Source organism: Hyperolius riggenbachi, chromosome 2 (genome assembly GCF_040937935.1).
Source record: "Hyperolius riggenbachi isolate aHypRig1 chromosome 2, aHypRig1.pri, whole genome shotgun sequence".
Taxonomy (NCBI): Eukaryota; Metazoa; Chordata; class Amphibia; order Anura; family Hyperoliidae; genus Hyperolius; species Hyperolius riggenbachi.
In genome coordinates this window covers 510829863-510857112 of record NC_090647.1, presented here as the reverse complement: position 1 = coordinate 510857112, position 27250 = coordinate 510829863, and the positions used below count along the sequence as shown (strand labels likewise).

Here is a 27250-nt window from a genome sequence, read left to right as displayed (position 1 = left end):
ATCGAAGCCGTTTGTATCGGCGGGTCGTTCATAAGTCAGACGTTTGTCGGGGGCTACCTGTACCCCATGTTTGGATGCAGTGTTATTTTTCTCTGTGATTACCCTTGCTTTCATATGTTTACATGCATATTTCATGTTTTTGGGTGATGGGGGGAGGGGGGGGTTGTTGATTAAATAATGTAAAATTGATTTCAAATATGTAATATTTATTAAAGAGAATCTGTATTGTTAAAATCGCACAAAAGTAAACATACCAGTGCATCCCCTCTGTCACAATTTTGCCGCTCCCCGCTGCATTAAAAGTAGTCAAACACAGTTTTAAAAAGTTGTTTATAAACAAACAAAATAGCCACCAAAACAGGAAGTAGGTTGATGTACTTCCTTTTGAATCTCAAGAGATCATTTGTGTGTTTACCTTCTTCCCCCTGCAGCTCTCATCCACTGAAGAGTGACAGACTGATTGTTTCTTCCTGCAGACAGCTCTGCCCGTGTCTGTAATTCCTCAGCATGTGACAGCCCAGGCAGCCAGCTCCTTTCACAGCCTAACAGAGGACTATTTATCCAGCTTGTAAAGCTCTCTTCTCTCACTGAGAGAGCAGAGAGGCTGCCTAATCTAAATAACACACACGGGAGTGAGCATAGAGGGGGCCTGGAGGGGGAGGGGGGCGTGCATAGAGGGGGCCTGGAGGGGGCATGCATAACAGATCAACAACACTGAAGAGTTGGCAGCCTTCCAGACACAGGGTGACAAATCCGACAGGAGAGAGATAAGTTGATTTATTACAGAGACAGTGATAGTAGAAAGTGCTGCAATAAGCCAGAGCACATTAGAATAGGTTTAGTAACTTGTAGGATAGTAGAAAAAAGGATGTGTGCAATTATAATTACATTTATTAAACTGGAGAATAGTTTTTGTTGTATATAGGAATTCAATGCACTGTTCATGGACTTTAAAGTGGATCAGAGATGAACCTTTACTCATTGCATAATTGTGTTCTTTTCCTATTGTTTATAGGGCATTCCTCAAGCCAAATACTTTTATGTTTTTGTTTTAATACTCGAATTCCCTATAAATGAAATAAGCCATGCCCACAGGTTTTTCAGAGAGCCAAGGCACTTTCAGACAGTAGCAAGGGCTCATGGGAGCTCAGTCTGGGCAGGAGGAGGGGGAGGTATTACTAGCCAGAGATTTCAGAGGCAGAGGGGAGGAGGAGGGGGGACTAGGTTTTTTTTGCTCAAGATGCAGATAAGCCTGCCTCTGTGTAATGTTTACAAACAACATGGCTGCTGTCATTGTATCACAGGAAGAAATAATCATATTGTATTTAAGCTGTTTGCAACTAGATTTGTTGTGTAAACTATCTAAACTTTAGATAAGATATATAGACAAGTTACTTGTTATAGTTAGTTTTTCATCTCAGATCCGCTTTAATAAAGATGCCACTAGAGGGCACTTCCTCCTCACATCCATTCCTGGTAGACACAAGTGGAGAACTATCATTAATATGACTTTTACTAATAACTGGCCTCCACTGAGTTCAATGCCTTCATGCAACTATTTCAAATTCATTTAAACTGCATTTATATTCTTTCTTAATCCATTCAGAGTTATTTTATTTATTTCTTCTTCTTCTTCTTCTTCTTCTTCTTCTTCTCCTCCTGTAATAGACGTAGCGGGCAGCATTTTTTGTAGTTAGCGCTCTTCTCCTTCTGCTTCTTCTTGTATAAAGCCTGGCAGATCTCCTACTTTCTTTTCAGCTGCTATGCCCCAATCTACCACCACCTTCTTCACCCCATGTGGTGCGTCCCCGCTTGAACAGGAGGTTAAGAGCAACACCTACCTGACTTCGGTTACACCCAGGCCTTTAAGGTTCAAGGTATAGCAGCTGAGGGCAAGAAAGCCAGAGTACCACCAGACAACAAGACTATGTAGCTGGGTGATGGAAGAGGCTACACAGGTTGTCACAGGAGTAATGAACAAAGGAGCAAGATTGCCCAGAGTAACCACTGCTCTGGGCTTCAGATACCGCCACAAATAACAAGACACAATGGCTGCTTAGTGCCACCAAGCCTCAGGCTGAGTAACAAGACAAACAACAGACAGACAGACGGAATGCTTTGCCAATCTAATCGCTGCCCAAGCGACGGCAAACATTCACACTGACATAGACAAGACAAACAGGTAGGAGTGTAACTAATGGCAACCGCTGCTTCAGTTACGTCCTCAGGAACAAGGCAAGAAGGATAACTACCAGTCACCAGCGTGGTGAAGGCAGTCTCCAATTAGCAGGATAAGTGGACTTTACTGACCCCCGCGGGTTCAGCAAACATCCAGCAGGCAGGGAAATACAACGCAAGGCAATGCATAATCCTTTCACAGCATGGACCCAGCAACAACTCAGGGAGCTGTACGCTATTGGGCGGGGTCTGGAATGGGAGGTAACCCTTTATGTGGACATCAGCCAATGGATGCAGATATGCAAATTCCCACACAGCTGAATGGTAATCATGCAATCCTGAGCTAGTCTGATTACAAGCTGCTAGCTAACTGTGAATGGAAAGGACTCTCACAACAAATACATGCAATATTATGCATGTAGGAAATCCAGGGCTATCTGGCTGCAGTTCAACTACAGCAAGCAATAGGTGAAATTATGACCACATCCTGAGCTGCTCTGAACTGCCAAATGATTGGAAATGATAACACTTATTGCGAATGCAATCCAAACTGAGCAACTGAATGCAAGCAGATAAGTCAGAACTGCCCAGTTGCAGTTCCACTGCAGTTCCACTGCAACTGACAGAACATGCTCCAGGAGAGATCCTGACATTCTGCTTCTTCTTTTCTTCTTCTTCTTCTTCTTTTCTTCTTCGTCTCTTGTAATAGATGTAATGGGCAGCATTTTATTGTACTTTTCTCTATTGTATTATTCTAGTGGCATCCAGCCTTAACCTTCCTGGCGGTAACCCCGAACGTAGTTCGGGGTAAGCCGCGCAGGAGGTTTTCTCAGGCCCTGCTGTGCCGATTTGCTTAATTATTTTTTTTTGCTGCACGCAGCTAGCACTTTGCTAGCTGCGTCAGCACACCGATCGCCGCCACCCTGTGCTCGATTGCCGATATACGTCGCGCCGCGCCACCCCCCCCCCAAGACCCCGTGCGCTGCCTGGCCAATAAGTGCCAGGCAGCGCTGAGGGGTGGATCGGGACTCCCAATGGCGACGGGGGAAGCCCTCCAGGAAATCCCGTATGCCTTGTGATTTCAATCATAAACCCCCCCCCCCCCCCCCTGCAAAACTTTGTTGAGGCCCCTTCATATTCACAACTTCTTTTTGCCTCTTCTTGTAGCCATCAGGATCTTCACACCCATAACATGTGTAGCCACAAAAACACCTGATTGGGAGTATCAGAGAAAGGAAAGATTAGAAGTTGGGGCCCCCTACACCTCTGGGCCCTCCGTAGTCGCAAGGGGTGCTCCCCCTAGTTACGCCCCTGATTGTGTAGCTACAGCCCTGGATAGTCCTTGTACCATCAATGCATTCCTCATTGAAGGGGGAGCTGTTATTGTGAAACACTAATCAGGGTTTGCATGTTTTACTGAATCCAACGTTGGTGAAACCCCATTGTTCTAATCATGAATGTCTATGATGGAAATGCCCCCATCTTTGCTATTTTGAACACCACTGATTTACAGTTTTACATATGGAAACACCGCCATGTGCCGCCCCTCTACGCATGTAATCCTTATATAATTAGGCATCCATAGATCCCCCCCTCCTATACCATTCTGTACAATAGGAATAAAATTGAAACAAGCAATTTGAAACTGATGTTATGATTATTGCTGCATTCTCTAACGACTCGCATGGCATAATTATTGCGTGGGGCTGTTTTGACAAGGTCTTGAAATAGTATCCTACTAAACTATTGGAATAAATTAGCAGTGTTCGAAAAAAAGAGCTATAAGTACACCACCATTGTGACAATAAAGGACAGGAATAAAAACAGATTTCAAATCTTGTATTTCTTTTACTGAATATATAAGACTATTACAGGGTTTAAGACGATGTTTGAAGAAGCAGTCTGAAGGTGCCCATAAATGGTACAATTTTTCACTAAAAGCGATCTTTCGACGCCATTTAAACGATCGTAACTAATCGGTGTAATGCCCGGGGGGTATACTGACCACCCAGAGCACCAAGTCTAAGTAGCTGGATAATAGAAGAGGCTACACAGGTTGCCCAGAGCAACTGCAGCTCTGTGCTTCTGATATCGCTACAAATAAGACACAATGGTAGTGCAGTGCGATGCTGCACTGCCTATGGTCTAAGTAACAAGACAAAGAACAGACAGACAGACTGACTGACTAACTGTTGCCCAGGGCAGATGCCGTCTGAGCCTCTGGCTAAGTAGCAAGACAGATAACAGAAAGAAAGACTAAACGCTGCCCTAGCGATAGCAAGCATTCATACAGATACAAGACAGGACTACAAATTGGAGCATAACTAATAGCAACCGCAGCTTATAGTACATCCTCAGAAGCAGAGCAAGCAGGTTAACTACTAGTCACCAGCAAGCATCCACATTGGCAAGAACAAGACTACAGGAAGGAACGTAACTAATAGCAACCGCAGCCTATAGTTACATTCCCTGAAACTAGAGTAGCAGGAATACTACCAGTCACTAACGTGGTGATGGCAGAATCCAAGCTATCAGGATAGTGGACTTCACTAACCACCGCGGATGCAGCAAACGTTCATCAGGCATAGAAATACAGAACAAGGCTATATACAATTTACAATAATAACTTTACATAGTATGGACCTGGCGTCAACTAAGGTAGCTGAACGCTATGTCGGGCGGAGTCTGAAATGGGAGGCAGACTTTTATGTGGATATCAGCCAATGGATGCAGGCATGCAAAATCCCACACAGCTGAATGGTAATTACTCAATCCTGAGCTAGTCTGATCTGCTAGCTGACTGTGAACAAATACATGCAGTATTATGCAACAACATGCATGTAGGAAATCCAGGGCTATCTGGCTGCAGTTCAGCTGCAGCAAGCAATGGGAGAAATCATGACAGAATCCTGAGCTGCTCTGAACTGCAGAGTGATTGCAAATGACAATAGGGCTTATTGCGAATGCGCAACTGAATGCAAGCAGACAAGTCAGAACTGCCAGTCTGCAGCTCCACTGCAACCGCCAAAACATGTTACAGGAGAGATCCTGACAATCGGAAGGCAATTATTGATTATTCACATTTACTGAATGATTCTTCCTTCAAATTCGATCATAAAATCCAACTTTCGGATCGATTTTATCCTATTTAGCAATCGACCAAAGAATCATTCCTTATCAATTGCCTTCATAAACGACAAATTTTTATACAATTTTTTCATAAAGACCGCATTAAAAAATCGCATTTGGTGAAAAAATTGTACTGTTAATGAGCACCTTTACATTGATTGCACGCTTGCTTACATATTAAATTGAGATAACGCTCAAAATTGAAATTTTGCTCTAATGCATGTATTAAACACAGTAAAAAATGAATATGAAACACTGTAAGACTGCTCTGATGTCATTTGACTGCATATTTACAACTTATTGAAGCTGACTTAAAGGACACATCCAGGAGGAATAAAAATAAAAATCCACTTACCTGGGGCTTCCTCCAGCCCTTTGCAGCTGTCCTGTGCCCTTGCCGTAACTCCATTCACTGCCGGTGGCCCGAGGTCCTCTCTGGTACAAGAGGCCTACTTGCGCTCCAACAATCTGCCTGCGCAGTACAATGTGAATGACATCAGTGAGACTCCGTGAACCGCACGCTGGAACGCAAGTAGATGCCGACCTGTCGAGGTCGGCATCTGCACCAGAAGGCACCAGGAGCCACTGGGGCTGTGGCTAGGACACAGGACGGCTGCCAGGGGCTGGAGGAAGCCCCAGGTAAGTGATTGTTTTTTTATCTTTGGTCTGGACCTTCCCTTTCAGGCTCATACACACCTACCAGCAATCTGTGCAACTATCTTACAAACGTGTCTGTTGGAAGATAAGTTGTGTGTGTGTATGGCTGGCAAACAACCAATGGCCAACTGATAACAGGCTGTTTGCCAGATCCAACCGGAGGATCAATCTGACCAACTATCATGCAGGTTTGAATGTATGTACAAGTTTTTTTTAGCAGCTTTTGTTTTTGAATGCAGACATGTTGTGCAGTTTGTCATTTAGCTTGCGCGCATAGTATTGTGAGTTGGTTGTTTAGTTTGTTGGCGTGTGTGTACATACTTGTCATGTAAACAACTTGTACGGTTGGTCATTTTGTGCGGTTGGTTGTGCATTAAGTTGGATGTGTGTATGAGCCTTCACAGTGCCCCTGCTCGGCCTGTACAAGGAAAGACACATTCTTTAACCCTTTCTGTGCTACCTGAAAGTCAATCCAGCTAAATCATGAGTTTTTGTTAGGATTTCCATAAGCTGTAATGAAGAATGTTTTACCCCTAATGGTTATCATGCTGTGTGTAATCTTTTAGAGCAGAGAGGAAGTTTAGATCCACTTAAAGTGTTATTTTAAGATTGGTATCTGCTTTAAAGAGACACTGAAGCGAAAAAAAATATATGATATAATGAATTGGTTGTGTACTATGAATAATTACTAGAAGATTAGCAGCAAAGAAAATATTCTCATATTTTTATTTTCAGGTATATAGTGTTTTTTCTAACATTGCATCATTCTATAATATGTGCAGATTACACAACACTCAGCATTCAAAAAGATTCTTTCAGAGCAATCTTGTGAACTAATGACCTGTCCTCTGCCAGAGGAAAAGTAAATAGTTAACTAACACTTGAGATAATAAAAGTCAGATAACAGCCCTCTCCACACTTTGAAAGTCGTAGAGATAATGGCTTTTTTGCATAGAGATAACAACTGGAGTTTCTTAACTCTTCCTGTACTGGAAACAATTAGAGTGATGTATCTGATCTTAATGTTTTATTTCTTAGCTGTACTACACATACAAATCATAATATCATAGTTTTTTTTCGCTTCAGTGTCTCTTTAAAAATAAAAAAAAATGTGCCAATAAATGTTTTTGACGACAAAGGTCCCTGATCTTCAGCATGAATGGACTTTTCCCACCATTCAGAGGTAGTAAAGTGGCTGCCTGCATGATGTACTTGCCACTGTCAGGATATTTTTTTCTCCTTTCCTCCGAGCCATCTGGAAACGAGGAACGCATCTACCTAGTCAGGATGGCAGGTGTAGTTTTGTTTACCTTCTGACATCTAAAAATATTCCAGGTTGTACAGGTCTCAGCAGTTCTTTGTGTAGCGGAGAAAAAGCCAAGATCTTTGGGGATGCATACGCAATTATTCTTTGCCTCTTGACAGGACGTCGCTTTTTTTTCTGAATCCTCCATCCAGCTCTGCTGTTCTGACCATAAAAGAGAGGCTCATGGGAGGCAGGACCAGATTGAAAAACTAGAAGCAGACAGATGGTTATTTGTCATCATCATGTAAATGTAAATCCTACAGAGATATATTTTTTTGTGATTGCTCCTGTAGTTGGGCAGCGTCGAGCGAAAACAGGAAATTAGTAACTCTTACACCAAATATCGTTAGGTAATCGACACTTACTTATAACCATTTAGTGGGGATGAAAACTGAAACAAATCAGCATATTAATGTGTTGTGTAGAATCTCCTGCTAAATGCGGCAGCGTAGCCAAGGCCTGGACCCCGGCCTAGTCTGGCAGGTGTTTGTAAGCAGTTGCCTTGCTGGAAGCGATGATTTCGTTTGCTGTGACAGGTGCCCGGGACAGTTTATTTAAACATTTCTTACTGCAGACACATATTTACCTCACAAAGATTCACCTTGGTCAAAGAAGATTGTCCAGGATTATTTTATTTCTGTAATTGTTGCTCGAGGAACTGGATGCTCTAGCAAAATAACTCGCATTACCTCAATGTTTGAAGTGGTTCCCATTCCAAGTGAAAATTTCACTTTTAGCAATGCTACCAAAAATAGCTACCTAAAAGCTGCAAAAAATACCTACTTGGCTGCCTTTCTCACAGTGTTTGTAAAGCAAGCGGCTTACTTACTCAGCCATATTGTTTACTGCGAGAAGAGGGTGGGGGCGGAAAGAGGGTGGAGGCGCCCAACAATATAAAACAATTAAAAATTGCTTAAAATGGAGAGGCAGTGGTGAGAATCCACTTTCCTGAAGAAATAAGCCAATAGCAACTTGATTTAAACAAGACAATTTATTTATACCAAAAATCAAGGGTATGACAATGTGTTTTGTGAGCTTTACCTGCTTCCTCGGGTCACTGATACCCAAAAGCAAGTATCCAAGGGTTGAGTAGAGAACAATATGAGCGCCACCCTCTTCCAGGGCCAGATTTCTGGAAAGGCCAAAAAGGCCTGGGCTTTGGGCAGTAACTTGGGGGGGCGGCTGGGCATGGAGGAGGGATTTCTGCATATGGAAGAAGGGGCTGAAAATGTAATATGGAAGCTGAAAATAAGGAGTAACCCATGGACACATGGACCTGCTGCTCAAGGAATTTGTATATAACTAAAGGGGTTTCGGTGAAAAAGAAAAAAAAATACAAGATGGTCCCTACCCCGAAAGTACTTCCAGGGGTCATGGCACATGCCCGACTACAGTACACGAGAGGGCCTGAACTTTGTGCATGCTCAATAGCTCTTCTCTCTTTTTTTTTTCATTGCTGGAACAGAGGGTGGGGAAGATGCGGTAAAAGGGCATTCCTGACGCCTGAGATAGCGTTCTGCAGGAGTCCCTCTCAGGCAAATGACGCCCCTTCTGCAATACAGATGTTGACATTCGCCATGTCGGCAAGTTGGGGGGGGGGGGGAAGCGGCCAGAGGGACCCAGCAACTATAAGGAAAGGACACAGAGGCATGTGATTATATCAATAACATGCCTTTGTGTCCAAATATCCACAGACATTCCGCCTCAGGTACACTTTAAATAACAGAGGTGGAATTTCACTTCCCTGTATCCTAGAGATCTGCTTCAGAAGGTAATATAAGGTTACACCTGTTGATAGATTACTCAGAGAGGGATGTGTCGCTTTTGGTGATTCTGAAGCAAAAAAAGAGCTGTTCCCCAGCTTTCCCTTGAAAGAGGTGATGGCCCCAGCTGTCCACTTGGCGTGACATGAGACCAGATGCACAGCGAAGGTTATGACTTGGGCTCATGGAGGGTACTGGCAGAAATTCTCCAAAAACCTCCACCGTTGCTCTTTCATGAATGTGCTTGACTGAAAGATGCTTAAATAAAGATGAAAGCACCACAGAAGGCCAATGATTTGATTTTTTTGGTACAGAATCTGTAGCAGGACTCATCGTTGACATCAAATCAAAGAGTCAGCCTCTGTACACCACACAAATCCAGACTACCTTCGCCCTCTGCCTCATTTATGCCATCTGCAATCTGTCAGTGCGACTCTAGAGTGTTTTCTTCCTATATTTGTTTCTTTATGAGTTCCTGTTTGTTTACTATTTGCTTTTTTTTTTTACACATTTGCTTTTTTTTTCATTGCTGTTCACCAAACTGCTTGCCAATTATTTTGCAAAGTGGAATGCACTTAGAGTGGTAGCGATGAAGTGGATAGCATTCTGGAGAGAAGGAGCCAGCTAGAGAGGGGGGACCTAATCCTTCTTTTAAAACATGTAATTTACATAAGAAGCTAGCATATGTTACCTAATTTATTTTCAAATGAAGTGCTGATTTATGTATTGCTTTCGGCATTCTTGGCCATGTCTAGGATGAGCCGCAAGAATTGGAACAAGGAGAGGAGCAAGTGTCTGCAGACTTTTACAGTATGCCAGTTCTGCCGCATAATTATGAAGTGCTAGGACCAGCCTGCACACGATTGGCAATCTAATCCCTGATTCACCTAGTAGATGCAAAATCAGGGCTTTATTTCCATTCTAATAACAGTGATATGTAGATGTTGCTTTCTTATTACAGTAATCAAGTCCTGTGGTCCCTGAAACACTCCCTGTGCTCTCCTGTGAGACCCAGATGGCATAAGTGTTTTTGGTCTACCCATTTCCCGTCTGTGCATAGTTCCTAACATTTTGGGATGGAAAAAGAGGGATGCCTTTAAGTTTATGATTATTTAACCACATGAACTGCTTGAGAAGGCTGCTGAAAATTACCAGGAAGGACAAGGTTATAGACATAGATTTTCTCTCTCAAGCTGGTCTGCCAAGTATCTAAACCATCCTGAGGAGAGCCCAAGTCAGGTGAGCAGGCCACCTTGTCCGCACGCCAGAGGCATGTCTCCCCAAGAGACTATTCTATGATGAACTGGCTGAAGGAAAATGCATACAAGATGCAGGGCCGGCGCTACCATAGAGGCAGAGGAGGCAGCTGCCCCAGGGCCCCAGAGCTTGTAGGGGCCCCCAGTGGCTACAAGAGGAAAAAAGTAAATTTTCAAATCGGCCTTATACTTTTTGAGAAAATCGATTTTAAAGTTTCAAAGGAAAAAAAATACACTTTTAAAAACCTGCCGACTTTAATGGTTGATAGCAAATCCACCTTAAATGCTAGAAACCCTAAATTTGCAGGATATGTTAAGGAGATCATTAGGAATAAGAGGAAAAAACAATTTTTCAAAAAGACCTTATAGTTTTTGAGAAAATCGATTTTAAAGTTTCGAAGGAAAAAAGTATACTTTTAAATGCGGTAAATCATGTCACTTTTAGTAGCAAACCTAACGGTAGTGTAATTTTACATGTATCGAAAGAAAGAGCAACACATTTCCAGACAGGGTTTCCAGTGGGTCCATACGCAGCCGCAGTGCTTTGGCCAGGGATCGCTATACAGCCGCAATATGGCTGTATGAAGATCCCTGGCATTTTTTCCTATTTTCCCAATTTTTTTTATGTTTAGAGTGTGGGATTTTTTTTTTTTTATTATGTGGGGTCCCCCCTCCTGAAACTTTTTAACCCCTTGTCCCCCATGCAGGCTGGGATAGCCAGAATGTGGAGCTCCGACCGATTGGGACTTCACACCCTGACTATACCAGCTGCAAGAAAGGTCCCCTAATGCCGATTTTTGTTCCGGGGTATATGTTGGGGGGGCCCCCCAGGTTTATTTTGCCCTGGGGCCCCATTGTTGCTTAAACCGGCCCTGACAAGATGGCCTCCATAGGCATTGACCCGGATTACTGGGAGAGCTTATCACAAGACCCCACCTGTGTCCCACCTGGCAATTAGTATTAGCAAAGGTGCCACCTCATATCAGCGGAGAGGGATTGCAGAAGCGTGAGCTGTTCAAATTCAGGGCAAAAGCTCTGCCAACCATCTCAGCAAACTACTTGTGCCCTACAAGTGGCAGAGCTTTTCCGAGCTTGCATCAGACTGATAAGCCACAGCCGGACACATCATACCCAGTCAATCTCCTTTGCATGATTTTTTGGGTCATTGTCAACAATGGGCAAATATGATTTAAAGGGTACCTGGAGTGAACCTACATAGTAAAATAAAGTAATGGTGGGTGTTCTTATAACGTTTAGGTAGCACTTACTGCCATTGGTGTCTTGCTGTTCATTCAATTCAGCCCATTTTGGCTATTATAATTATTTAACTGAAATCCAAAATATGTTATATAGAAGAGCCCATAGCTGAATATGCACTGGGCAGGCTCAAATAAACTTCAGCTCTTGTATTTGTCCATCTAGTTCATGAACCATAGATGAGCGATTGCTTTTATTGGGCATGTGCAGTTTGTGAAAGGCGGGCAAACTTTCCGCAGGAAGGAGCTGGAAAAGAAGGTAATATGGCAGTCGGAAGGGACACCAGTCGCAGAAAACTGAGCTAACTACTTATTAGGCGAGTATCTTTAGTTGACTGGCTCAGAGAAGCTCTTTTGCATAAATAAGAACTCAAGTTTTTTAAGGCTTCCTGTTCTGGAATACAATATGAGACTCTTTTCTTTGCTACTAGTGTTCTATTTATTATCCGTACTACACATACAATTAATGATCTTATAAGTTTATATTCACTTCAGATTTGTTTGAAATGTTTACATTAAAAGTGTAGATTATTATATGTAACACATATACCTTCTTTGTATCGTGCAGTACTTCGGGATGACTTTCGGCTGAACCCTACAGACGTGGTGGTGGCAGCGGGAGAACCAGCCATATTGGAATGCCAACCTCCGAGAGGACATCCAGAGCCCTCCATCTACTGGAAGAAGGACAAAGTGCGGATAGATGACAGAGATGAGAGGATTAGTGTGAGTAGTCAGTCTGGCAGTACTTACAGTACATGTTTGTTGAAAGTAAACATTCCCAGGCTGTCCTGCTCATCTTTGTTTCACTACTTCGTAAAAGACTCCAGCTTTACTAAAATGCCACAACTGCTCACTGCTTAAAATTAGTCTTGCTCTGGGATTCCACCTGAGCCAATCCCCCAGCTCAGGGGTGGTGAGGGTACACTGGAGGTGGTTGGTGGTGGTGTTTGGAGGCCCCCCATTTTTTTTAACTATTTACCCAGAGCTATTACTATTTTTATATCTCTTACATTGTTTGCCCTATCCCTAGCATTTCACATCCAATACCTCTAGGGGGCACTATGCATACCCTTTCTCCAGCCAACAACTATGTTAGACTCCTTCAAAATGGTCATAGGAGAGTAGCTGGTGCTCTAGTGCTAGCCTCAACCTGTCTATGTGCATATACCACTTTTTCACATTGGACAACTCCATCCACCTTCAGTATAGGAATATGTTTGTGTTATTACATCTGAAATGTTTTGCAGTAGATTAGAAGCCTATTGAATTACATAAAACATGTTTTTCTCCCATGATTGAGCTTAGAACTTATGTAGTGAAGTGCTGATAAGGATGAAGGATGTAAGCCTTCTAAATGTAAAAGAAAGTCATACAATTATAATTATTATATTATTATTTCTGTCCCGATTAGCTCCATTTAAAACCCAAAATCAATCTTACCTCCCCATAAGTCATGCTAAGTTAGTTTTAAAAACCCTAAATACCTTATGTTTTATGTGACTACATGTGCTCTTGGGGTGCCCCCAGTGGTGACTTGGCTGTCTATGCCACACCCTCCCATTGACGCATACCCAAAAAAGAGCAAGTGGTAGCCAAGCCATACCTCTTTCCTTATCCTGATTGGTTGAAGAGGTTAGCAGCATCTTGGGCACACCTATTGTATTCTCCCAGAAGACACTGTGGCTTGGCAACAGTCACACCTGAGGAATTTATGACGTAGAGGGGAGTAAGAAGCGGAATGTGAGGGTGGACAGGAACTATGAGCACCCAGCAGTGTATTCTAACTTATGGGTTGCGTGAAGAAGAATTTGAAGAGAAAATACATGTAATATATATGTAGGGAAATCACTATGCTCTCCTTACTTCTTTTTTTTCTTTCAATTGAAGATTCGAAGTGGAAAGCTGATGATCTCCAACACAAGAAAAGGTGATGCCGGAATGTATACTTGTGTCGGAACCAATATGGTTGGCGAAAGAGACAGTGATCCAGCCGAACTGACAGTGTTTGGTGAGTTTATTCCTTTACTTTTAGATACCTTCTAATAAGAGTTTAAGCTATGAGAAAACACACAAACTTAAGCTGACCATTAATGGTCCCATGATCCCACCACCATCAGGATCTGCACTAATAATATTGCTGAAAAATATTTGTGCTAATTAAATGTCTATGGTCCTGGTCAGCCTAATCCTTGAAAAGTTGCTATACAGGAGTGTCTTATTCCTCCTGTTGTGAGAAAAGTCCTTCTCCTGTTGATGGTAAGTCCTGCAACTCTGTCAGAATCTGTATTGGCTGCTGTCATTTAATTGTCGAATTGCTATATTGACCTTAGTGTAGGGCTTGTTTCCAATAGTGGTCGATGGGTCCAGGTGCAATGTGGTATTCTGGGCAATGTGCACATACATATCCAAGGTACACATTTGCTCTCCAGCCAGGAGGTACTATGTTTGCTAGTGGACAAACGCATGCCATTGTCTGAAAAACCGCTTTAGACGCTACATTTTCTATAGACACTCAAAAATCATCTTAGGTGGAAACAGCCCAATGTTTTTCAGTGGGCTATTAGATCATTTGCATGTGGTATTGTCTGGAATTCAGACCTGGAAACGGGGCCATAACAAGGCCTGGACTTAGCTCCCGCCTCCCAGTCAGGAAAATATTAAAAAGGATGTCTAGGCACCGAGGGAATCTCAATCATGTACATTCTTGACCTTGTCTTTTAAAAGTAATTGTATGCAAACTTAAGTTAAACTTGAGATGATAAACAGTAAGTGTAGTAGCAATGGTAAATAGATAATTCCTGGAGTCTCATATTCTTATTTTTAATTTAGGGATTCAATTATGAATCTGAACTGTGAACGGCAACCATGTAAGTGTGATGTAAAATCTGGTGTACTCAGCTCCAAACTCTAAAGTCTGGTATACACCATGCAATTTCCCGTGAGATGGATGGTGTCAAATTAATAAATTCCCTCAGGTTCCCATCCATTTTCCTATCACTACTGCACAAAATCATACATCAATTGGAAATTATTGATTTGACCTGTCAATCTGATCGGATATTGCATGGTGTGTACCAGGATTAAGAGAAATAAGGACATTGTAAACTTTTTAGCACTATGCCATTATCAGGAGAGTTTGTTCAGCCAGATACAGGGTTTTGACTTCCGTTTACTTTTCAAGTGAGCAGTCCCTGAAGTTTTTATGTCATTCTAATTCTCTCACTGCACAGAAAAAGCAATGGTTTATTAACCTTTGCAATGAAAAAAATAAAAATGTAACATGGGCAAGTTTTAATTAGGATAGGTACTATATTTACTCATATTTATCTTATCATGTCACATGTCACTTTAACTAGAAGTACATATTAAATTTGTTATGGCATATAGCAACAGAAAAAAAACAATGGACACCTGGCACTGCTTCCATCATACAAAACATACAAGTTTATTTGATGCTGCTAATCATCTGTGAATCCAGACTCAATTAGCAAAAAAAAACAAAACAGACGTACCAGTGAAGTGGAAGAAGGGGGTCATGCAGGGGGTGCATGGCACACAAGCAAGCATGACGGCCGTTTTGCACCTGCGGATGCTTCTTCCGAGGCTGTGTCACGGCATGGCCGTGTTTCCAGGTATTTAAAGGGAACCCGAGGTGGCAGGGATATGTAGGCTGCCATATTTATTTCCTTTTAAACAATACCAGTTACCTGGCTATCCTGCTGATCCTCTGCCTCTAATACTTTTAGCCATAGACCCTGAAGAAGCATGCAGCAGATCAGGTACTCTGACTCGGCTGACTCAGGTTTTACTGGAATAGCCATATGCTCGTTCCAGGGTTTTGACTTAGACACTATTTATGCCAGAAGATCAACAGGGCTGCCAGGCAACTGGCATTGTTTACAAGGAAATAAATATGGCAGCCTCCACATCCCATTCCCTATTACCTTGGGTTCCCTTTAAACCCAGTGCTGAATGCTAGTAGGGATGCCCGCACGGCCTATGTCACAAACTTCCGCCTCTGGTTATGATGCCGTGTGTCTCAGCCCAGTCCAGCTGTCAGGGATGGTTGCTATGCAGGCAGTTTCGTGTATGTGACATTCCTGGTTGCTAGGAACAACACTAATGTGGCCAAGAAGTATCAGACGAAAGAGCAGCAAATCAGTTATGGGTTGGTACATAAAATAAAGATGTTTTATTTCCTAACCCATCACATTTTCTGGGAACAGCTCTATTGTATTATTACAACAGTTTTGTTGTTCTATATAGCTAAAGCTCTCTCTGCATTTGATGGTCAATAAAGCCTCTTCTTCTGGTGAGGTTAAATACAGAGAGTCCGCAGTTAAAGAGCTTTGCTTCTAAAGTCATTGTTAAAGTACCTGGATAATAAGCAACATATATAACCCCACAGTGAGTGAGGCTGAGGAGGTGTCAGTGGCGTCCACCATTAGTAGTGTTACTTCAAACACCAGTCAAAAGGTCCTTGACAGACAAAGAAAAATCAATAGAGATAAAAGAGCTGTAGAAAAATAAAGTGAGCTATTACACAACAGAAAGATTTCGCACATTATTCTATCAACTTACCAAGCTTATTTCTGTCTCTAAACGGATGGCTAGAAACATCTGGTTTAGTGTTAAGGTTGATTGAAAATTCCGATTTTCAATTCTATGGAAATTCTGATTTCAACCAATGTCGATCACCGATTCCATGGATTTCCAATTTCCGAGGAGTCTTTTTTTGGGGTCATTTTTTGCGTTCTCTGATTGGCTAAATCAGTGCTGTCCAACTGGCGGCCCGCGGGCCGCATCTGGCCCGCCAGGCCTTCTGCTGCGGCCCCCCTGCTGTGGCAGTGTTAGCCTCCGTGTCCCCAGAGCTTTTTTTTTTTTTTTTTTTTTTTTAACTTTTCCCCCATTCCTCTGATATAATGTAATAAATTACAGCCCCCCTCCGCTAATCTCCCCTAGTTCCCCCGTGCAGCCACCGCCTCAACTCTCAGACCGGCGGTGAGCAGGAGATAGGAACCAGCTACACCGCGCACGGCAGCCGCACGGGGGACTTGAAATGCGGGACGTGACCGATGATGTCACTTCCTGCATTTAAATTCACCGCGTGGCTGCCGAGCGCTGGTGTGGCTGGTTGCTACCTCCTACCCGCGGCTGATCTGAGGTGTGGCTGGTTGCTATCTCCTACCCGCGGCTGATCTGAGGTGTGGCGGCGGCAGCACGGGGGAACGAGACGAGAGGAGAGGAGCGGATGGGGGCTGGAAATATTACATTACAGCAGGCAATCTGACAGCGATTTGTGGGGACATCTGCAGCCAATGTAAGTGCATTTTGTGGGGACATCTGCAGCCAATGTAAGTGCATTTTGTGGGAACATCTGCAGCCAATGTAAGTGCATTTTGTGGGGACATCTGCAGCCAATGTAAGTGCATTTTGTGGGGACAACTGCAGCCAATGTAAGTGCATTTTGTGGGGACATCTGCAGCCAATGTAAGTGCATTTTGTGGGGACATCTGCAGCCAATGTAAGTGCATTTTGTGTAGACATCTGCAGCCAATGTAAGTGCATTTTGTGGGGACATCTGCAGCCAATGTAAGTGCATTTTGTGGGGACAACTGCAGCCAATGTAAGTGCATTTTGTGGGGACATCTGCAGCCAATGTAAGTGCATTTTGTGGGGACATCTGCAGCCAATGTAAGTGCATTTTGTGGGTCCATCTGCAGCCAATCTGACAGCATTTTGTGGGTCCATCTGCAGCCAATCTGACAGCATTTTGTGGGTCCATCTGCAGCCAATCTGACAGCATTTTGTGGGTCCATCTGCAGCCAATCTGACAGCATTTTGTGGGTCCATCTGCAGCCAATCTGACAGCATTTTGTGGGTCCATCTGCAGCCAATCTGACAGCATTTTGTGGGTCCATCTGCAGCCAATCTGACAGCATATTGTGGGTACATCTGCAGCCAATCTGAGTGCATTTTGTGGGGTAACTGCTGCTAGATTTTTTTTTCGGGGGGGGGGGGGGTTGTCTGCCGGCCCTCCACCATGTGGCCTGGAAAAAAAATGTCCCTCCATGCCCGCGAAGTTGGACAGCACTGGGCTAAATAGTTGACTCTGTATTCTCTGGTTCATGCTTACGAGTTCTGTGACTGGAGTAAAATTACCGAGTTGTGGTAATGCCGTATTTCTGCAGAAATTGATTTCCAAGTAGTCTTATTTTTTTTTTTGGTAATTTTTTTCACTTCCTGGTTAAAGTGAATGGGAACCGCATTTAAAAAAATGAGACAGATACTCTTCCTGGTTAAAGTGAATGGGAACCGCATTTTAAAAAATGAGACAGATACTTACCCAAGTAGAGGGAAGGCTCTGGGTCCTATAGAGCCGTCCGGCTTCTCTCCTGGTCCCGCCGTTCCAGTACTGGCTCGCCTGGTAGCAGTACTTGACTAAATTAGTCAAATACTGCTTTACCCAGCCCAAGGAGGCTTCAGAAGTCTTCAGGGAGCCTGAGTGCTTCTGAAGAAGGGCGGCCCTGTACTGCGCCTGCGCAAGCACGCTCACGACTGTGCAGTATGCACAGTAGCCGCACATCTTTAGGCCGCACATCTTCAGGAGGACACGGCTCCAAAAGACTTCCACATACCCTTTCGGCGGGTTTTAATTAAATTTAATTAAATCTAACACACACCATACAATCTTTAGAAAAATTAAAGAAAAATTTCCAGAATTCTGGATCGATTTAAAAAAAAAAAAAAAAAAAGGAAATCTGATCAGATTTTTCAGTCGAATGAAAAAAACTTTTGATTTTTTTCGGGAGATCGGATCATATTTATCGAATTGTCGTAAAATCAGATCATTTTAGTGTATCGTGTGTGGCCCCCTATAGTTAGATTTCATACTAGGTTCCTTGTTGTTCAATATTAACATATTACTTTCCTTGTGCTTTATATTTAAGTTCCATATAAGAGTTCTTGATCTTCATAGTTAGGTTCTATAAAAGGCTCCTTGTTGTTCATAGCTTACATTTTAGTTTCTTTGTTCCTCATGGTTTGCTTCCATAGTAGGCTCCAAATTCTTCATAGTCAGGTTCCATATATATGGTATTAAATATTATTTATTATTATTGAGGGAACGGGGGCATAGTTGACATGGTGGGGGGACAGAGGGGGACACTGTAGGCATAGGGGGACATAGAGGAGGTACAAGGCACTGAGATGGCACAGTGTTTCGACTAATGGTCAGATTCAGGTTCAAGAAAGAACCTGCAGTCCAAATCTCGCTCGTTATCCGAGGAATACCTGTATACTTACGACACATTTCTTCTGTTGTTTTCAGAGAGGCCAACCTTCCTGAGAAGACCAATTAACCAGGTTGTCCTGGAAGATGAGACAGTTGAGTTCCGATGTCAAGTCCAAGGGGATCCCCAGCCAACCGTCCGGTGGAAAAAAGATGATGCTGATTTGCCAAGAGGAAGGTACGTTTCCAAGAAATTGTGGCTGCACTCTGCTACATTTCCTATTAATTTAGAACAATTAAAATATGCTGAAATATGTAGCGTAAAATTATAGGTATAAAATAATAGGTATGTGATGAAACAGGACAGAGGGGCTTCACTCAGTTATTATAATAACATAGTGAGAAATCCCAATCTGTGATTATTACAGAGCACCCCCCAAAACTACATATCACGTGATGTCATCAATAGAGGTAATAAAGAGATGCTAATAATTCTCCTTAGTGCCTTGTGTTGAAATTAATGTAAATTGTATGCATACTGGAATAGGACCAATCAAAATTGGCAGAAAGTATGTTTGATTGGCCCAGCTCTAAGCTGCTTATAATTTGCATTAACTCAACATTCAAGCTTGAATTATTAGTATCTCATCAATTATCTCTGTTCACGTCCTGCAGTCACCCAATTCATTGACTCTCACCACCACCATCACATACGTGGTTCCTCTTTAGAGTCCTGTAGTCACCCAATGCCCTGACTCTCACCACCACCATCACAAACGTGTTTCCTCTTTAGAGTCCTGTAGTCACCCAATGCCCTGACTCTCACCACCAGCATCACCACATAGGTGGTTCTTCTTTAGAGTTCTACAGTCACCCAATGCCTTTACTCTCACCACCACCATCACCACATAGGTGGTTCCTCTTTAGAGTTCTACAGTGACTGTCAGTCACCCAATACACTGATTCTCAACACCACCACTACATAGGTGGTTCCTCTTTAGAGTCCTGTAGTCACCTAATACCCTGACTCCCAGCACCACATAGGTGGGTTCTCTTTAGAGTCCTGTAGTCACCCAATACACTAATTCTCACCACCACTGCACAAGTGGTTCCACTTTAGAGTTCTGTGGTTACCCAATACACCACCAGCTCGAATAATCATGGGAGAGGAGGCTACTGAGTTGTACAACAAATAAACAGTGTCTAGATTTACACCCAATGCAACATAAACAACCATTTCAGTTGACAAAAGTTAAAAATCATTATAAAGCTTTAGATACATCTAATACATTCATTAAAATTGTAATCCAGACAATCGCCAAACATCTCTAACAGCCACACACTGAACTGCTGCCTAGTCTTCAGTTGTTGTTCCGTCTGTGATAGTCTGCGACGTGGTGCTATGCTAGTAGGGGCCCTCTTTCTATGTCAGTTTTAATGAGTGGATTGCTAGTAATGCCGGCTAAGTGTGGGGTACAGGAAAATGACACGTCTTAGGGGGGCAGCTTTATGCTATAATTACCATGCATGCAAAACACCACCTCTCCTTCTTTTCTCAATTACAAAGGGAAATTTAGGACATGGTAATAAGTATTTTAACCTTCTGCACAGAGGAAAAACATCACGGCCAGAACTTCTCCCGATCAACAAGCCCACTTGTATTATTCCTCTTAGAATGTGAGCTCAGCACAGGCTGCACGTGTCGGTGTCTCGTAATGAAATTGCAACCTCCACTTTTGTTCGGCACTGATAGATGTTTTAAGATTACACCGTTGTATTGGAGAACAGGAAGTGCCGGGCCGGCGACGCGCTCATGAGAATGGCTGGCCGGGAGCCCCGTCCTCTTGTACTGCTAGATGGAAAAGCCTAAATTAAATTGCTTAAAATACATTTACAGGGAGAGATCTGGGGCTGCTTTTTGCAGAATGAGGTTACGGACAGAGAGGGAAGGGAACATTTTGCTTCAGTGCTGTTGTGTAATTTGATTCCGTAGCAAAAGCACATCCATGTAAAACACAGGCTCTCTGATCTGCTGCTCCAACTTGCGTTTTTTAATAAAAAGATTGTGTTATCTTGATGCATAACCAAACCTTACCTTGATGCACCAAAACCTGCCAAAGGCAACTACAGTGTCAGAGGTGCAAGAAGGGGATGGGGAACAGCTTGTTAATGATTACCACTATTCAAAGTATCTGTAGAAGTGATTATTACCAGCACAGGACCAATAGAGAGCTAATACTGCAGTTCAGGGAGGACCCTTCGGGGGGGCCCTCTGGCCCAAGGGCCCTGATGCGGTCGTAACCTCTGCAACCACTATTGCTACGCCCCTGATTGCGAAGTAAGGAGTTAAAAGATAGATCAAGAAATGATTGATATTCCCCATGTAATTTCTTCATGTTGTTTGATCCGCCGTGAACCTGCCGGTCATCATCTTTACCTCTGGCAGACGCGAAAAGAACAGTATAAATATACACAGAGGGAGCTAATAGGAGAAATCACTTGTAATGTATCAAGACATGATGTGACTGAAGAAGCATCAGCAGCTCTGTTACAAAAAAATAATAATAATAATAATAATTTGACCGGTGTGATTACTAAACCGTTTAACTTTTTAGATTCATGCATGATCTATTACAGGATTCATGGCACTTAAGGTAAGGTGTCAGTTAGTGGTATTATAAGATTGGGCATCAGTGGGGGAGGGGGTCGTTTGGTGATAGGCACCGGTGGGGGGGTGGTTAGAATTAGGCATCGGAGGGGGGTGGTTAGAGTTAGGTATCGGCACAGGGAGAGGTTACGGTTATTAAGGTTAGACATCAGAGGGGGGGGGGGTAGTAAGGGTTAGGCACTGGTTGAGGGTGGGCTTTGTGTGAGAGTAAGGTTAGGTTTAGCTGCAGTAAAATATTGTTATTTTTTACCGATATTTTACACTCGAATGTTGCACTGCAAAATAGCATGTTCTGCTAGAGGCTTTCTTTCCCCCACCCCCCCCCCTCCGAGTTTGCGGGCGCCCTTTTTGCATGTATGCAATGTTAAGCATGAATACGGCAGAGCGGGCTAGCAACATGCAACTAAAACGTCTAACTGCCGTATATATCTGGCCAATCTGTGCTATAGCTAAAATAAAGAGAGGAAAGTTAAGAGTCTTTTCTTTCTTTTTCCGTCTGAATCACATTTAAAGATTTTTCCCACTTCTCTTCTGCTAAACTGAGAAAACAGAATGGCGAGTCGTATCCTGCCAGGAAAGGTTCTTCTTTTTAATTTTTCATCCTCCTTATGGTAAAAATCAATACGATGACCGTTAGAGCGAAATCATCTATTCTGAGCAGATTCGCAGAGTTGTGAGATTTCTGCTTGCTCCTGTAATATTTCTAGTAGAGCTGTTTTAGCATCTGATTGCATACACACATGTGAAGCCGATGATCAGAATCTATTTTTCTGCACTCCTTATGCTTGTAAAGGTGTCCATATACCCAGACAAGGGTGTAACTAAATGCTTGTAAAGGTGTCCATATACCCAGACAAGGGTGTAACTAAAAATCACTGGCCCCTCCTGCAAAACTTTGGAGCCTCTTTACCCCCCCCCCCCCCCAAAAAAAAAACAAACACAAAATTGGAAAGGCAGGCCGGGTATTAAAAAAATTAAAAAATACAGTGTAGGTAGAGTCCCCTGTATAGGCAGCATGGTATAAGTGCCCCCAATATAGGTAGCCTAGCCTGGTATAGGTGCCCCCAGAATCGGTAGCTTATTATAGGTTCCATGCGATGGAGCGCCAGTCTTCTCCGTCTCCAGCGTCACTCACTCTACTTCCTGATTAGCGAAAGTAGAGTGAGCGGCGCTGGAGACAGTAGACTGGAGCTCCACCACAGGGAAACCAGAAATGGTGATTGCAGCGCGTACCCTGGCCAGCTGCTGCTCTGATTTCTGGAGGGGGCAAAGAAGGGGGCCAGAGGTAAGGGAGGGGGGAGTAGGGCCCCCCTCCCCATGGCAGAGAGGGATTTTTTTCAGGATGCAATCTTTCGAAAATGCATCAAATCGCAGTGTTGCACTGCTTGATTTGGTCATTGATCTACTGTCACTTCTCCCCTGCCCCCAATAGATCAAGATTTTCCATCCGATTGATCATTTCACAATCAATCAAAATTACAGTTGACGTGACATGCAGTGCTACATATTCCCAGCAGATTCAATCAGCAGAATTGAGTCTTTTAGGAATTGAACAGAAAAATGGATGCGTGTATGGCCTGCTTAAAGGAGACATGAGATGAAAAAAAGTACTGCAGTTTTACTTACATGCACTAGCACAGAACGCTCCAGGCGATGGGTGTACACCAGCACATGCACAGAAGTGGTCGGCGGCCGATACTGAGGGGACAGCAGAAGACTGAGTGACATCGGAACTGCTGCAAGGGACACAGAGACTTCTAGGGTATGTTTAGCGTAGTTGCATTCACTTTAAATTGTCATAGGTTTACTTTAAAGAGGTTTCAGCAAAAATTGTAATGAAACACATTTTTTTATTTGATCAAAAATAGTAAAAAAAAAAAAAAAGATCAGACTAAACTAAATGCTTCCAGAAAATGTACAGTCAGTGGCACTGTACAGCGTTCATTAAAAAAAAACATTCAGTAGATTTAGCAACTTCTTGAATGGGCTGCTGTGTTGCAGGAACAGATGGTCATGCCACTTCTGCAATTTTTTTCCTATTTTTAATTTTACTCCTCCCCCCGCCCCAGTTCCCTCTCTTACTTTGTCACAGCTGGTAGCCAATCAATCTCAATACGCGGTACGGTGATGATAGCGTAAGCTGTCCAGAGGCCAAATCTGATTGGGTTGGATTTTTTTTTTCATCAGCGTTTCATATCCGCCAAAGCCAGAGAAAGTGTGTGTGTGTGTGTGTGTGGTAAGGATTGCCAGCATACTATTATAGAAGTGTCATTAATCACATGCGGTAACAATGAGTACATTCATACCATGTAAGCACTGCCAAATTTCTCAATCATAATAAGCTCAGTGTGTTAGAGTTTCCTCACTACTCTTGTATTTTTTGTCATCTCCTCTGCTTCCAATTAATTGTAAACCTTTAGCTTTTCTCCCCGCACTCTCACATATCCAGTTATTCAACCTTCTACCGGCTCCACCGGCAAAATATGGCATCTCTGAAAGGTTTTACAAGCACCTTTGAACAGAAGGCCGAGGACGTTAGGCCATTAAACAAAAGGACTATTGAAATGCTTTCAGATAACGCTGCTACAGTTTTCAGGCTATTAAAGAAGCGGAGGAGAGGCCGGTAAAGCCCTAAAAACACTTCCCAATACAGAGAGAGCGATTGTTTGCGGCTGTGTACCTGTGAGTGATTTATCAGGCCTTATGACTGCAGTTGAGCTCATTGGATAATGGGAATTCCATTCTTATTTAGACACAGGGCTGTTTCTTCCCGTGAACCTGTGAGGACAAAAATATAAGGGCTGCTACTGCTGCGTTGCTTTTGAAACATCCTTGATCAGACTCTAAATAAAAGAAAAGTGGGAAAGTGATGAAGCTGCAGGCCAGGCAGTCTGTTACTGCTTTAAGTCAGGGTTAAATACTGTATTGATTAACTTAAAGGGGAATTGAAGTAAGAGGTATACGGAGGCTGCCATATTTATTTCCTTTTAATCAATACCAGTTGCCTGGCAGCCCTGCTGGTCTATTTCTCTGCAGTAGTATCTGAATAACACCAGAAACAAGCATGCAGCTAGTCTTGTCAGATCTGACTTTAACCACTTGCCGACCGCCCACAGCCCATGGGCGGCGGCAAAGTGGACGCCTAAAGGACCGCAATACGCCTTCAGGCGGCGCGTCCTTTAGGCATGCCGGGGGAGCGATCGCGTCATTGATGACGCGCGCTTCCCCCGGCAACTGGCTCCGCCCACCCGCCGTAACATCCCGCCGGCCATACGGAAGCGCCGGCGGGATGTTAACCCCGCGATCGCCGCTACAAAGTGTATAATACACTTTGTAATGTATACAAAGTGTATTATACAGGCTGCCTCCTGCCCTGGTGGTCCCAGTGTCGGAGGGACCACCAGCCCTGGTGGTCCCAGTGTCGGAGGGACCACCAGGGCAGGCTGCAGCCACCCTAGTCTGCACCCAAACACACTGATCTGCCCCCCCCCGCCCACTGATCGCCCACAGCACCCCTCAGACCCCCCCCTGCCCACCCCCCAGACCCCTGTTTGCACCCAATCACCCCCCTAATAACCCATCAATCACTCCCTGTCACTATCTGTCAACGCTATTTTTTTTTATCCCCCCCCCTGCCCCCTCCTGATCACCCCCCCACCCCTCAGATTCTCCCCAGACCCCTCCCCAGACCCCCCCCCCCTGTGTACTGTATGCATCTATCTTCCCTGATAACCTGTCAATCACCCGTCAATCACCCATCAATCACCCATCAATCACCCATCAATCACCCCCTGTCACTGCCACCCAACAATCAGCCCCTAACCTGCCCCTTGCGGGCAATCTGATCACCCACCCACACCAATAGATCGCCCGCAGATCCGACATCAGATCACCTCCCAAATCCATTGTTTACATCTATTCTCTCCTCTAAACACCCACTAATTACCCATCAATCACCCATCAATCACCCCCTATCACCACCTGTCACTTTTACCTATCAGATCAGACCCTAATCTGCCCCTTGCGGGCACCCAATCACCCGCCAACACGCTCAGATTGCCCTCTGACCCCCCCTTATCAATTCGCCAGTGCATTAATTACATCTGTTCTTCCCTGTAATAACCCACTGATCACCTGTCAATCACCTGCCAATCACCTATCACCCATCAATCACCCCCTGTCACCCCCTGTCACTGCCACCCATCAATCAGCCCCTAACCTGCCCCTTGCGGGCAATCTGATCACCCACCCACACCATTAGATCGCCCGCAAACCCGCCGTCAGATTACCTCCCAAATGTATTGTTTACATCTGTTATCTTCTCTAAACACCCACTAATTACCCATCAATCACCCATCAATCACCCCCTATCACCACCTGTCACTGTTACCTATCAGATCAGACCCTAAGCTGCCCCTTGCGGGCACCCAATCACCCGCCCACACGCTCAGATTGCCCTCAGACCCCCCCCCCTTATCAATTCACCAGTGCATTAATTACATCTGTCCTTTCCTGTAATAACCCACTGATCACCTGTCAATCACCTGCCAATCACCTATCACCCATCAATCACCCCCTGTCACTGCCACCCAACAATCAGCCCCTAACCTGCCCCTTGCGGGCAAACTGATCACCCACCCACACCAATAGATCGCCCGCAGATCCGACATCAGATCACCACCCAAGCGCAGTGTTTCCATCTATTCTCTCCTCTAAACACTCACTAATTACCCATCAATCACCCATCAATCACCCCCTATCACCACCTGTCACTGTTACCCATCAGATCAGACCCTAATCTGCCCCTTGCGGGCACCCAATCACCCGCCTACACGCTCAGATTGCCCTCAGACCCCCCCTTATCAATTCGCCAGGGCATTATTTACATCTGTCCTTCCCTGTAATAACCCACTGATCACGTGTCAATCACCCATCAATCACCCCCTGTCACTGCCACCCATCAATCACCCCTGTCACTGCCACCCATCAATCAGCCCCTAACCTGCCCCTTGCGGGCAAACTGATCACCCACCCACACCAATAGATCGCCCGCAGATCTGACATCAGATCACCACCCAAGCGCAGTGTTTCCATCTATTCTCTCCTATAAACACCCACTAATTACCCATCAATCACCCCCTATCACCACCTGTCACTGTTACCCATCAGATCAGACCCTAATCTGCCCCTTGCGGGCACCCAATCACCCGCCTACACGCTCAGATTGCCCTCAGACCCCCCCTTATCAATTCGCCAGGGCATTATTTACATCTGTCCTTCCCTGTAATAACCCACTGATCACGTGTCAATCACCCATCAATCACCCCCTGTCACTGCCACCCATCAATCACCCGCTGTCACTGCCACCCATCAATCAGCCCCTAACCTGCCCCTTGCGGGCAATCTGATCACCCACCCACACCAATAGATCGCCCGCAGATCCGACGTCCGATCACCTCCCAAGTGCAGTGTTCACATCTGTTCTCTACCCTAAACACCCACTAATTACCCATCAATCACCCCCTGTCACTGCTACCTATCAGATTAGACCCCTATCTGCCCCTAGGGCACTTAATCACCCGCCCACACCCTCAGAATGCCCTCAGACCCCAGCCCTGATCACCTCGCCAGTGCATTGCTTGCATCTATTCCCCCCTCTAATCACACCTTGAGACACCCATCAATCACCTCCTGTCACCCCCTAGCACACCTACCCATCAGATCAGGCCCTAATTTGCCCCGTGTGGGCTCCTGATCACTCGGCCAAACCCTCAGATCCCCCTCAGACCCCCTTCCGATCACC

At 44.2% G+C, this 27250-nt stretch overlaps 1 protein-coding gene across 20 annotated transcripts in view; it reads left to right on the top strand.

The window, feature by feature from the left end:
- ROBO2 (roundabout guidance receptor 2) overlaps positions 1-27250 on the top strand; it is a 1374514-nt gene that overhangs the window by 1142262 nt on the left and 205002 nt on the right. For all 20 annotated transcript variants that reach the window (XM_068270504.1, XM_068270514.1, XM_068270503.1 and 17 more), the window contains exons 3-5: positions 12114-12271; positions 13436-13556; positions 18879-19017. In XM_068270504.1, the coding sequence (XP_068126605.1) occupies positions 12114-12271; positions 13436-13556; positions 18879-19017 (418 nt within the window). The remainder of the gene's footprint in view (positions 1-12113; positions 12272-13435; positions 13557-18878; positions 19018-27250) is intronic.